The sequence below is a fragment of the Hippopotamus amphibius genome, chromosome 4 (genome assembly GCF_030028045.1).
Source record: "Hippopotamus amphibius kiboko isolate mHipAmp2 chromosome 4, mHipAmp2.hap2, whole genome shotgun sequence".
NCBI lineage: Eukaryota > Metazoa > Chordata > Mammalia > Artiodactyla > Hippopotamidae > Hippopotamus > Hippopotamus amphibius.
The window spans coordinates 143011079-143023627 of record NC_080189.1 but is presented as its reverse complement, the minus strand read 5'-3'; the positions used below and the strand labels follow the sequence as shown (position 1 = coordinate 143023627).

Sequence of the window (12549 nt, the reverse complement as noted above, 5' to 3'; positions counted from 1 at the left end):
CAGAAATTAAGAATACGTTATACTGTTCCTAACAATACAAAAAGCCTAAGACTGTGGGTGAAGACATCTTTGAGCACATGTTCAAACCATATTGTAACAACTGCTCAAAGATTAAATTAAAATTATTCATCCCCACAACAGAATTAGGATAAGGTAGGCTACCCTCTCTCTTCTACAGAAGACACATCCAACCACTGCCCATCTTTACTTTTTTTTAAGAGGGAAAATTAGATACCTGAACTTGCATTTGTAGAGATTCTTCTTTGTTCACCCTTTTTTGCTCCGATTCCATTAACTGCATTAGTCTTTGCTCCAACTGTTGTTTTGATACCAAGGTATCTGTGAGCTTACTATGCAGACTCTGTACTTCATTTTCTTTGGCCACAAATTTACTCTGTAAATCTAACAAAACATTGCATTTTACAAAGGTCTCTTCCTTTGCCTGGTTCCTGCTCCTCATCTTTAGTGTAGGCATCATCTCCTCTAGAATACTCTCCTTGAACCTCTCCTCTGCTTCCTGCATATGGCTCCCCTCAGCAGCCTGCGCTCACCCTTTCACAGCACCTGCCACACTGTGCTAGTTCACTTTCTCTCCCAGAGAGTGAGCTTTTTGAGATCAGAGATTGCCTTTTCTCTACATCCAGAGATGTGCCCAAGGCTTGCACAAAACACATGATCGATAAATGTGTTAACTGAATGGTATGTGGATGTTTATGCATATGTTGACTGAATAGTATATGGATGTTTAAAACTGTTATATCATTTCTTGCAAGCATTCTTAATTTTCCCAAAGATGCTTTAGGAAGTCATGTAGTGAATTTCTTGTCAATTCCCTGTACTCTCATTCCTGGAAAACAGAGAAAGATGCTGAGGGCTGACAAATGTCCTGGTGTAAGATGAAGTAAAACTTTTCTGCCTGCTTCTCCTCTGAGCAATAACCCCAAAACAATAAAGAAAATGATAAACAAAAACAAACTGTCTTTGATGCGATCAGAAAATAAATGTAACCCCAAATCACAAGAAATTAAGATAAAATAAATGGAGAAATGATCACCAGCTTGGCAGAGATGAGGAAGGGAAAAGTAAAAGCCCAGGAAATGGAGATCCCAGGTATCATGAGGGCTACCTCCTCGTCCTGTAACATAAACAATTCCAAAACCAGGAGGAAAAAAACAAACAAACAAACAAACAAACAAAAACACACTACACTACCACCAAGGGTAGAGATGCAAACACAGAGAAAAAGAGAAAAGGTGTATATATGTGTATATTATATAGTTTTAAGAAAAGTAAAATGTTACTTCCATAACAAGACACTAATAACAGAATGGAACACAACTCAAAAAAGAACTTCTAAAAATTAAATAAATAATGGTAATATCCAGGAGTGAAATCAAGAGAGCATATTTCATACCAATAATAGTAAAAGTTAAAACACCAAATTAATACCTTCAAAATTTTGTGGGGAAAATTATTTCCAACCTAGAACTCTACATCCAGTCAAACTACCAATTAAGCATGAAGGCAGAAAGAATAAAAACATTTTCAGATACTCAAGGCCTCAACAAATGTACTTCAAGGCATACTTTTATGAAGCAACTAAAAGATAATGCTATTAAATGAGGGAGGAAAGCAAGAAAGATGGCAGTGACATAGGATCCAGAAAACAGGGTAGAGAGACTAAAGGAAGCCCCAGGAAGACAGCTTTTGAGCCAATCTAGAAAGCAACAAGTACTGGAGCAGGAAGACTGAGGACTCCTAAGGCATACATGTCCCCAGGAAAAACTGATAGCTTCTCCAGTGTCTAATATGTTGAGAGGCTGGTGGAGAGGAAGGTGTTAAGGAGTTTAACCTCAGGTAAAAGTTGAAACAATAAAACAAAAGATCAAGCAAACTAAAAACATAAAGCAATAATTAGCTTCAGGAAATTAAAAAATGTTGCTCAAGAAAAGAATTGCCATTTTATTTATCTTGGCTCAGCGCTGAGTTACAGTCATAATGATGTTAAAATCGAATACTGGTACAATCAAAAAGTGTGTATAAGCATATCACGAGAATGAGGGGAAGGTGGAAGGAATGGTGGGGAGTGTTAAGCCCTCACGTTCTGTAACAGAAAGTCAACAGATGCCTCTCAAGAGAGAGCAGTATAAGCAGAAATAATATGCTTATTTAGAAATAAGACAGAAAACACTAAAAGCAAAAGTAACTGCTTCAGGTCAGAGTGAGGTTTTATTGTTTATAGTTACATAGTTTATAGACAGTTACACATAGTTTACAGTCATGATTCTCTTGGCAATGTGCTACGATGAAATGTAAAATATTAATTAAAAAATAAGCGAATATATCTTAACATAAAAACAAACTTTATATATAAAGGAAAAGGCCTTCAAATATCTTAGATATATTTATATATGAACCAAAGGGAAATACCTAGGGGTGAAAAAAATCAGAGGAAATCAAAGGTCTAAAGAGCCAAAACTCTGCATGATCTACCCTTGTGTTTGGAACTATATTTTACTAGCTCCCCACCACTTTCATGGGAGGAAAGGAAGCAGTGGAGACACAGATAAAACACACCAATATAAGCTCTATTATTCTTCAACGAATTCATCAAATTAAGAATAAGTAGTGAGACAGGATTAAGATGGCGGAGTAGGAGGACGTGCGCTCACTCCCTCTTGCAAGAGCACCAGAATTACAACTAACTGCTCAACAATCATCGACAGAAAGACACGGGAACTCACCAAAAAAAACACCCCACATCCAGAGACAAAGGAGAAGCCACAATGAGATGGCAGGAGGGGCGCAATCACGTTAAAATCAAATCCCATAAATGCTGGGTGGGTGACTCACAAACTGGAGAACAGTTATACCACAGAGGTCCACCCACTAAAGTGAGGGTTCTGAGCCCCACACGTCAGGCTTCCCAACCTGGGAGTCCAGCAATGGGAGGAGGAATCCCCAGAGAATCAGACTCTGAAAGCCAGCGGGATTTGACTGCAGGACCTCCACAGGACTGGGGGAAACAGAGACTCCATTCTTGGAGGGCACACAAAAAAGGGTGCTCACCAGGACCCAGGGGAAGGAGCAGTGACCCCATAGGAGACTGAACCAGACCTACCTCCTGGTGTTGGAGGGTTGCCTGCAGAGGTGGGGGTCAGCTGTGGCTCACCGAGGAGACAGGGGCACTGGCAGCAGGAGTTCTGGGAAGTGCTCATTGGCGTGAGCCCTCCCAGAGTCTGCCATTAGCCCCACCAAAGAGCCTGTGGGCTCCAGTGCTAGGTGGAACCACCAACAAGGTGGGAACACAGCCCCACCCATTGGCAGACAAGCAGATTAAAGTTTTCCTGAGCTCCACCCACCAAATCAAAGTCTTACTGAGCTCCGCCCACCCAGCCCTACCCACCATCAGTCCCTCCCAGCAGGAAGCACGCAGGAGCCTCCTAGCCAGCTTCCTCCACAAGAGGGCAGACAGCAGGATCAAGCAGTATCAGCAGTATTTCGTCTTGTGGAACTGAAAACCACAGCCACAGAAAGATAGAGAAAATGAAAAGGCAAGAGACTTTGTACCAGATGAAGGGACAAGCTAAAACCCCAGAAAAACAACTAAATGAAGAGGAGATAGGCACCCATCCAGAAAAAGAATTCAGAATAATGATAGTGAAGATGATCCAGGACTTTGAAAAATGACTGGATGCAAAGATTGAAAAGTTTACCAAAGACCTAGAAGAATTAAAGAGCAAACAAACCGAGATATGCAACACAATAACTGAAATGAAAAATACACTAGAAGGAACCAACAGCAGATTAACGGAGGCAGAAGGGCAAATAAGGGACCTGGAAGACAGAATGGTGATAATCACTGATGTGGAAAAGAATAAGGAAAAAAAATGAAATGAAATGACAGCCTAACAGACCTCTGGGACAATGTTAAATGCACCAACATTCGCATTATAGGGGTCCCAGGAGGAGAAGAGAGGGAGAAAGGACCCGAGAAAATACTGGAAGAGATTATAGTTGAAAACTTCCCTAACATGGGAAAGAAAATAGCTACCCAAGTCCAGGAAGCGCAGAGTCCCAGGCAGGATCAACCCTAGCAGAAACACGCCAAGACATACAGTAGTCAAACTGACAATAATTAAAGACAGAGAAATGTTATTAAAAGCAACAAGGGAAAAAGGACAAATAACATACAAGGGAGCTCCCATAAGGGTAACAGCTGATTTCTCAGCAGAAACTCTGCAAGCCAGAAGGGAGTGGCATGATATATTTCAAGTGATGAAAGGGAAGAACCTACAACCAAGAATACTCTACCCAGCAAGGATCTCATTCAGATTCGATGGAGAAATCAAAAGCTTTATAGATAAGCAACAGCTAAGAGAATTCAGCACCACCAAACCAGCCCTACAACAAATGCTAAAGGAACTTCTCTAAGCGGGAAACATAAGAAAAGGACCTACAGAAACAACAACAAAACAATTAAGAAAATGGTAATAGGAATATATATATTGATAATTACCTTGAATGCAAATGGACTAAATGCACCAACCAAAAGACACAGACTGGCTGAATGGATACAACAACCAGACCCATATATATGCTGTCTACAAGAGACCCACTTCAGACCTAGGCACACATACAGACTGAAAGTGAGGGGATGGAAAAAGATATTCCATGCAAATGGAAATCAAAAGAACTGGAGTAGCAATACTCATATCAGATAAAACAGACTTTAAAATAAAAAATGTTACAAGAGACAAGAAAGGATATTACATAAAGATCAAGGGATCCATCCAAGAAGAGGAGATAACAATTATAAATATATATGCACCCAGTATAGGAACACCTCAATACATAAGGCAAATGCTAACAACTATGAAAGAGGAAATGCAAGGCAGAAATAGAGACACAGGTGTAGAGAACAAACACATGGACACCAAGTGGGGAAAGCGGGGAGGGTTGGGGGGGAATGAATTGGGAGATTGGGATACCAAATTGTACACTCTAATTATATGCTATCTATTGTCTGTTAACTGTATCTCAATAAAAGTTCTTAAAAAAAATTTTTTTAAATAGCCTGAAAAAAAAAAAAGAAAAAGATAAGCAGTGAGGGACTTCCCTGGTGGAGCAGTGGTTAAGACTCCATGCTCCCAATGCAGGGGGCCCAGGTTCAATTCCTGGTCAGGGATGCGGCAACGAAGCAGTTTGCATACCACAACTAAGGAGCTAGAAAGCTGCAACTAAGGAGCCTCCCTGCCACAACTAAGACCTGGTGCAACCAAATGAATGAATGAATGAATAAGTAGTGAAAGTTAGCATTTAAGTAGGCAATTTTAAGTCAACTACTTGGAATGGTAATGTTCTCACTGTTTTTCTCTTCACAATGTAGGAATGAGTCCTTAGGAAAAAAACTTAAATGAAGAATTGATCAAGGAACCAGAGGGAATAACTACAAAAAGGGAACACACACAGGTTCCCATTTCCCTATTTATGGGCTATAATTTTATCTGCAATTTAATGCCTCAGACAAACCTAGTAGAGAGCTTATTTTTAAAACCCTAAGAAATGTTAAAGAAATAAAAGTACACTGAAAGTGTAAAATCTATTTTTATTGAGGTATAACCAAAATGCCAATTTACTGTCTTCACATATGGAGAGGAAAGGAAATTCTACCCAGAATTACAGACTAAATTTATAGGTATACCTCTTCCCCTTACCTTGCTGAGCTGCTTCATGCTCTGCTGTTCTCTTCCTGATATAGCTCTGGACTTCTTCCCACCTTCTCTCAGCCTCTTGCAGTTGAACCTGGAGAAAGGATAAGTCAGCACAAACAAAGGATTTCAATTTAAAGGAAAAAAAATCCTCTATCTTTACTGTCGTGTCATAAAACTGCTTATTTCAACAACTAGTCACTAGTCTCCTGCATTTTAATAAGATTGGCAGATGTGCTCAGCCTGATAATATGCACAGATGTTATCAGCCACAGGCATTCTATTCTCCAATATACAGTACTGACAGTTTGGAGATTATTTTATAAACTCAATATTTGTGCTGGTAGATCAATATAGCTACTACTATGAATATATCTGACCCATTTAGCTATGATCAACTTTCCATTAATCTTCCCTCAGCTGACAGGCTTTCAAAAGACAGGATGGTATCTTTACTGCTAAATCTCAGTAGGTACCTAAAAGTCTTATTTTGAGGTATAGCACAACAGTTCAATTATGACTATAATATTTAATGTCATTTATCTGCTTACCCATATCCACAGAGCACAAATTTCCATATTTATAAATGCCACCAGCAAACACACCAGCAAGACAAATACTTAATAAAAGGAAGGACAGCTATATATCACTCCCCCACAGGGACCAATGAAAACTTCAAGAAAAGAAAAATTACGCTATTTTCTGCATTCAATTATTCTCAAAGCCTTTTTAACACCTACTACTCTGGAACTGGTATTAAGGTATATTCATTGTATCAAAGACCTAAGGTGGAGTCTGTCTGATACATTTAATTTACAGAAATTAACTATACATTCAACAAATCCTCTCCCCAGTAAAAGGATAAACAGACAGTTCTACTCATCACTCTACTCAACGTACACAGGCTAAAAAGTGCAAGAGAAATGAGTCCACTCCTCGCTCTCAGTCAGCCTGAGTAACCCCATACATGTCTTCTCAGTATAAGCATCTCATCGCACCAAGTCCCATTCTGGTGTCTAAAAAAACAATGTGTGATTTTTTTCTACTATGGCTCAAGTGAAAGCAACTGGAGCATTTCTTGGTCTCGTGATAAAGCAAAGGAAAATCATCTATTCCAATGCTGGAATAAAAACAGGCTGTACTAAACTTACTGAGAAATCCAAGTTATGGATAAGTGATGTTGAAGGTGATTTTCACTAGCTATCAAAAATTTGGTTTTTGCGTTACACATGTAGACCCTAATTTCCATATATAAGATGAAATTCTACTCTTTATGCCTGTCAATCAGCTAATTTCAATTTTCATATCTTCAAATAGTCTTTAACTCCAAACTCAAGTTTATATTCAATTCTGTCACTAGTGTACACATTTCTATACAGGCAGAGCACTAAGACTACAAGTCCCGTTAAGCCTCAAACTACATTTTTCAAAGCTTTATAAACTTTACGGTCACTGAACTGAATATCTACATTATTTATGAAATGATAAACAAAGGTAGGAATATAATCACCTTCAACTGAGTAACTGCTTGCTCAGCACTCTTCTTTTGGACTTCCTCTTGTTGTAGCTTTCCTGTTTTCTCAGTCAGCTCATTCACCAACCTAGCATAATCCTGGCGCAGTTTATTCAGTTCAGCAGACTGCCTGGAAACAGTAACTGGATTAGGAACCTTCTACTGTTACAAAACACATACCAAGAGTAAACAAAATATATCTTACATGCATTTTTCTGAGTTAGTAATTCCACTTATAGCAAAATGAGAATGAATGCTATAAGTGACTACTAATAATGAAGTTTCCTTGAGTGTAATCTCTGAATCATCCTAATGACAGTAACACAAATACTAAAATTACTGTAAAATAATCAAGAAAAATGGATGACCACACACCATGAGCACCAATCAACAGCGTCACCCTCAAATGAGTGTTCTGAAAATCTATTAAAATCAACCATTCAGAACATTTATTTTATGTAAGCAAGCTACTAAGTCTTCTCTAAGACTGTTTCTCAAAGTATGGCCCAGAGCCAACTAAATCACTATCACAAGGAATGTGTCTTAACATGTAGATTCCAAGACTCCACCTCAGAGCCACTAAATCATAACTTTATAAGGGCAAGACTCAAGAATATGATTTTTAGCTAACAGGCCGGATGTTCTTCAGAGTAATGAAGTTTGAGAACTACTGTTACATGGAATAGAAGGTTTAAAACCTGTAAATTCCATCTCATAAATTTGTAAACTGTTCCAGTGGTGGCACTAGTATTTATCATACAGTTTAGCTGAAGAGGTTCTTCAAAAGCAAGAGGATAGTTTTTGAAAACTAATTCATTTTAGAAACAAGTGTGAAAAGCAAAAGTGTAACCTATTACTATCAAACACCATTTTGGTGACTGAAAAATACTTATTCAATGAAAATACTCTGCCATTCAATTAAAAGTAAAGCATTTGGAAACATACTTGCTTTCTAGTTGGTTTGTAGTGTTGCTGACAGCATCTCTCAGTATGCCATTTTCCTGCTTCAAGTGAGCTATCTCTGCCTCCATCTGCTCACGAACTTGCTGAAACTAAAATTATTTTATACACGTAAGATTTAGAAAACAATGACTGCCAAAGCTAACTTCAAAGAAAATCTATTATGATGAGAATGTAAAAAGCATCAATAGAATGAAGTCCGGCTATCCTTCTCAAATAAATATAAACAAATATAAAGGATAAATTTTGATAGTAATGAATACGAAGTAAATATAAGCTGCTGCAACATTCAAGAATGCAAGCACATGCTGGCTGCTATCATATGCAAAATAAACACACTGAGATGCTGTTTGAGAACTAAAAGATGTTTTAGAAATCTTTTCTATGCAACAGACATATAGAATTAATATGTCAATTTTGTGTTAGCAATACTTTAGTGAAAGATTTTAGTAATCAAAAGCTTAAAAACTGAAAACATGTTCTAAACATTTACATTAAGTTACAAACTAAACCATAGCCAAATAGATGGCAAATTCACTACACAAAAATCTACTTGCTAAAAATATCCGGCTTCTAGTTTTTTATTTCAGAATTACAGAATCAAAAGACAAAGAACACTGAGTCTTATATCCCCACATCCTCACTGTAGTATGTGAAATAACTTTAATAATTTTTAGTAAACCTATTCAATTAAGAGAACATAAAGTATATGTTTCCACTTTTCAGAGAACTTATCATATGTAATCTATATCCTGGCCTCTACAAGCATTCAAGTTGAAAAAAAAAAAAAAAAAAGAATCACTTCAACACTCTTAACCTTCAACAAGAGATGTTGCTATAAGTATCCGACTAATTTTCAAATGAATAGTAAGTGAGAATTAAGAAGAAAAAAGATCACATGATACGGGGATATGTGTATAAAAACAGATGATTGAACTTGGTATACCCCCCAAAAAATAATAAATAAATAAATAAAATTTAAAAAAAAAAAAAAAAAAAAAAAGATCACATGAGGCCAGGAAAATCGGTTCCTCAAATGACTGGGGGCTGGGAAGATGGAGGAATGAGCCAAATTAAAGCATCAAAGTAGTGGATGCAGTAAGAACCTGAGAAGAGATTCATTCACTTCTTTTTCACTATTAGTGGTATTTCCATAGAAAATACTGGAACTTCAATAGCAGTAAATTTTTCAGCAGGCTACCAAAGTGCTCAAAGTAATATTTTACAAATAAAAATCTGATACCAATTACATATTAGAAAGGCAAACGAGAGACCTATTAAGAAGGTGCTATAATAATGCTAGTAAGAAATAGTAGGGTCATAGCTAAAAACTGAATGCAAGAATAAGTAGAAATAAAGTAACTTTAAGATTTCAGAACAAATTGTAGATTGGGCAAGGGAGAGAGAAGTCAAAGATTCAAGCATAAGGATAATAATTCCTCAAAACATTAGAAAATAAAAACAACCTGGCCACAAGCAAGAGTTTGACTTCAGACATACATTAATTCTGAGGTGATGACAAGCACTTCCAAACTGAAGCATCAGCCAGCAATGGAAACAATTTCAAAAAAAATCCACCAAGTTCAATTAAGGGGGAGTGTTATAAGCCCACTTGACAAGCAGGCTGAAACCATGTTCTTCAAAAACAACAACAAAAATCACTGGTCCAGACCTAACTGAAATCATGAAAATGGGTAACTTGTAAAAATAAGCAGTAAGCACTGAACCTTTTAAAATGCTGAAAGAAAACAGGTAAAAATAAGAACAAGAGACAGAAGGTCACTTAGTCCCCAACCTTTTCAGCACCAGGGACTGGTTTTGTGGAAGACAATTTTTCCACAGATGGAGGCGAGGGGGGGAATGGTTCAGGCGGTAATGGGAGCAACGGGGAGTGGCAGGTGAGGCTCCGCTCACTTGCCCTTCGGCCGCTCACCTCCTGCTGTGAGGCCTGGTTCCTAACTGGCTGCGGACTGGCACCAGGGGTTGGGGACCCCTGACTTAGGCCAATGCCATTATCACTTTTCCTCTCTTCTCCACTCCATCACCAAGCCCTATCTACTACCTCTTCTTTGATCAAATTCATCCCCTCATTATCAACATCTGACTTCAGGTTCTTGTTCTCTGACTTGGATTCCTGCAAAAGCCTTCCAACTATCCCTTGTTCTACTCTCCACACTGCTGCCACTCTCCATACTATGCCAGAGTAATGACTTAAAATACTAATATAAATCACAGTGCTGGGTTGCCTAAACTCCTTCACTGGCTCCCCAGTCTTCGGGTACACAAGACCCTTTAAGACATTATTTCTCTAGATCGCTTCATTCCAGCCCTGATTCCCAAACACCACAACTCTTACTGTATTTCTCACAAACTGTTATCACTAGACAACCTCTATGGCAGACACCTGGAGTGCACTCATTAAAATGCTCAACCTGGGGCCCCAAAAGAGATCTAGTGAATCATCACCTCTAGGGATGGGAAGGAATTACACCAAGTAATCAGTCTTATACCCAGTGCCCATTCCTTCACTCTTTATCCTAACAATGCCTAATTGTTTCAAAAGATTCAACACAGTCTGCTTATCATTTCTAACAAGTCTTCCCCATCAATCTGCTTATCATTTCTAACAAGTCTTCCCCATCAGTCCTTCTCTTCCCCACCTCTCATCTGCACTGTTCCAAAGCATCTGCTGCTTACCTCTATTGGTAATGAAGTATTTACTCGTCAGCTTCCAGCCTCCTCACCTAGAAAAGTTGCTTACTTAAGGATAAGGAGCAAGTTTAATTAGCCATTTGTACCAAAATCCAGCACAGGGCACGTAAAAGTGTGCTAATTAAATGAATACAAATATGTAATTTTGTATTCAAAGAATGAAAATATACCTTCAATTGCATCTGTTGAGTCTCTTGATAACTGACATGCATTTTGTTTTGAAACACATTATGTTCCTTTTCCAATGTTCCAATCCGATCTTTCATCCTTGCTATAACCACACTACTTCTTTCTTTCTCTGCCACCATTTCCTAGAAGAGTAAATCAGGAAAAAAAAACTTATGAAAACTTGTTATTTAAAAAGATAAGAACAAGACTTTACTAAGAAGAAAACATTTTTAACATCAGCAAAAATGATGTCAGTAACACCATCATGAATTCTTAAATAAGTACTTGCTTAAAAAGCAAGGTCAAAGGTTTAAAAAAAATTGTCTTATGCATCTTACCTACTCTTTACACCAATTCCCTTCATAAACGTTTAGCTGCCCTGTGTACTCGTATTTCAAATGTACTTTCTGGTCTAAGAGTTAAAGAGCTGGAGGTGGAATAAAATCCTACATTCTAACTTGATTATAAGAAAGAACATTTTTAAAGCGAAACAGTTAATTCTTCATTATTTTCCAGCCCTCTTTTAGGGTACAGAAAAGGCTCCCGGAAAAAAAAAATAGCCAAGAAAAAAAGTCTCTTTCCTAAGGGAAGAGATAAGGATAAGATATGTTTATAGCAGAACAGGGAAAGTAAAACTCAGTGTTATTATCCTCCCAAGTCAAACCTTAAAAGGGTGATTTCATTTTGTGTTACAAGTATTGTGAACTCCTAGAACAAATATTAAACTGCAAGAAAGCCATGCAACTTTTAAGTTATCTGCAGTTATGATCAGTTCATTTCCCCTGCTCTAAGAAACTCTGACAAACGTTAAGATTTTCATTTAACTAACAGTTGCCCAAGAGTTCATTTACATTTGCAAACTGTTTTACTGATGTACATAATACATTTAGGAAAAAAGTATACACATCTTAAGTATATAGGTCAATGAGTTACACAAAAGTTAATAGTTTCCTTTAATTTTTAAAATAATCCAAAAACTATAGCTACAGAAAACTACAGAAAAGTTTCTAATCTTAAGGCAATACTTATTTTAGCAACAACTTTCATTAATCTTAATCTGACCAAGTTTTCCATTGACTTTTTTTATTTACCTCATATTCACAGAAAAGATTTTATATTCAAATGAGGCCATGCTCATAATGCCATCAAGTAGCTACATTAATAACAGTGAAATAAACCTCATTTACTCTACTGTATTTAACACCTAAAAGGGAGAAACAAGCACTTTGGGGAAAATGTGACCACATTTATTATAGAATTTCAATTATGTTCTCAGAATACATGATTTTTTAAAATATAACTGACATAGAATATTAGTTTCAAGTGTACAATATGATTCAATACTTGTATTTACTGCTAAATCATCACCACAGTAAGTCTAGTTAACATCTTCACCACATAGTTACAATTTTGTGTGTGTGTGTGATGAGAACTTTTAAGATTTACTCTTAGCAACTTTCAAATATACAATACAGTATTAATAAC

At 37.3% G+C, this 12549-nt stretch overlaps 1 protein-coding gene across 10 annotated transcripts in view; it reads right to left on the bottom strand.

Moving 5' to 3' along the window:
• The window catches only part of KTN1 (kinectin 1), a 126194-nt gene that overhangs the window by 72255 nt on the left and 41390 nt on the right, over positions 1–12549 (bottom strand). For all 10 annotated transcript variants that reach the window (XM_057732885.1, XM_057732891.1, XM_057732888.1 and 7 more), the window contains 5 exons: positions 11067–11207; positions 8170–8276; positions 7222–7354; positions 5718–5805; positions 236–402 (listed from right to left, as the gene is read on the bottom strand). In XM_057732885.1, coding sequence (XP_057588868.1) covers positions 236–402; positions 5718–5805; positions 7222–7354; positions 8170–8276; positions 11067–11207 — 636 coding nt within the window. The remainder of the gene's footprint in view (positions 1–235; positions 403–5717; positions 5806–7221; positions 7355–8169; positions 8277–11066; positions 11208–12549) is intronic.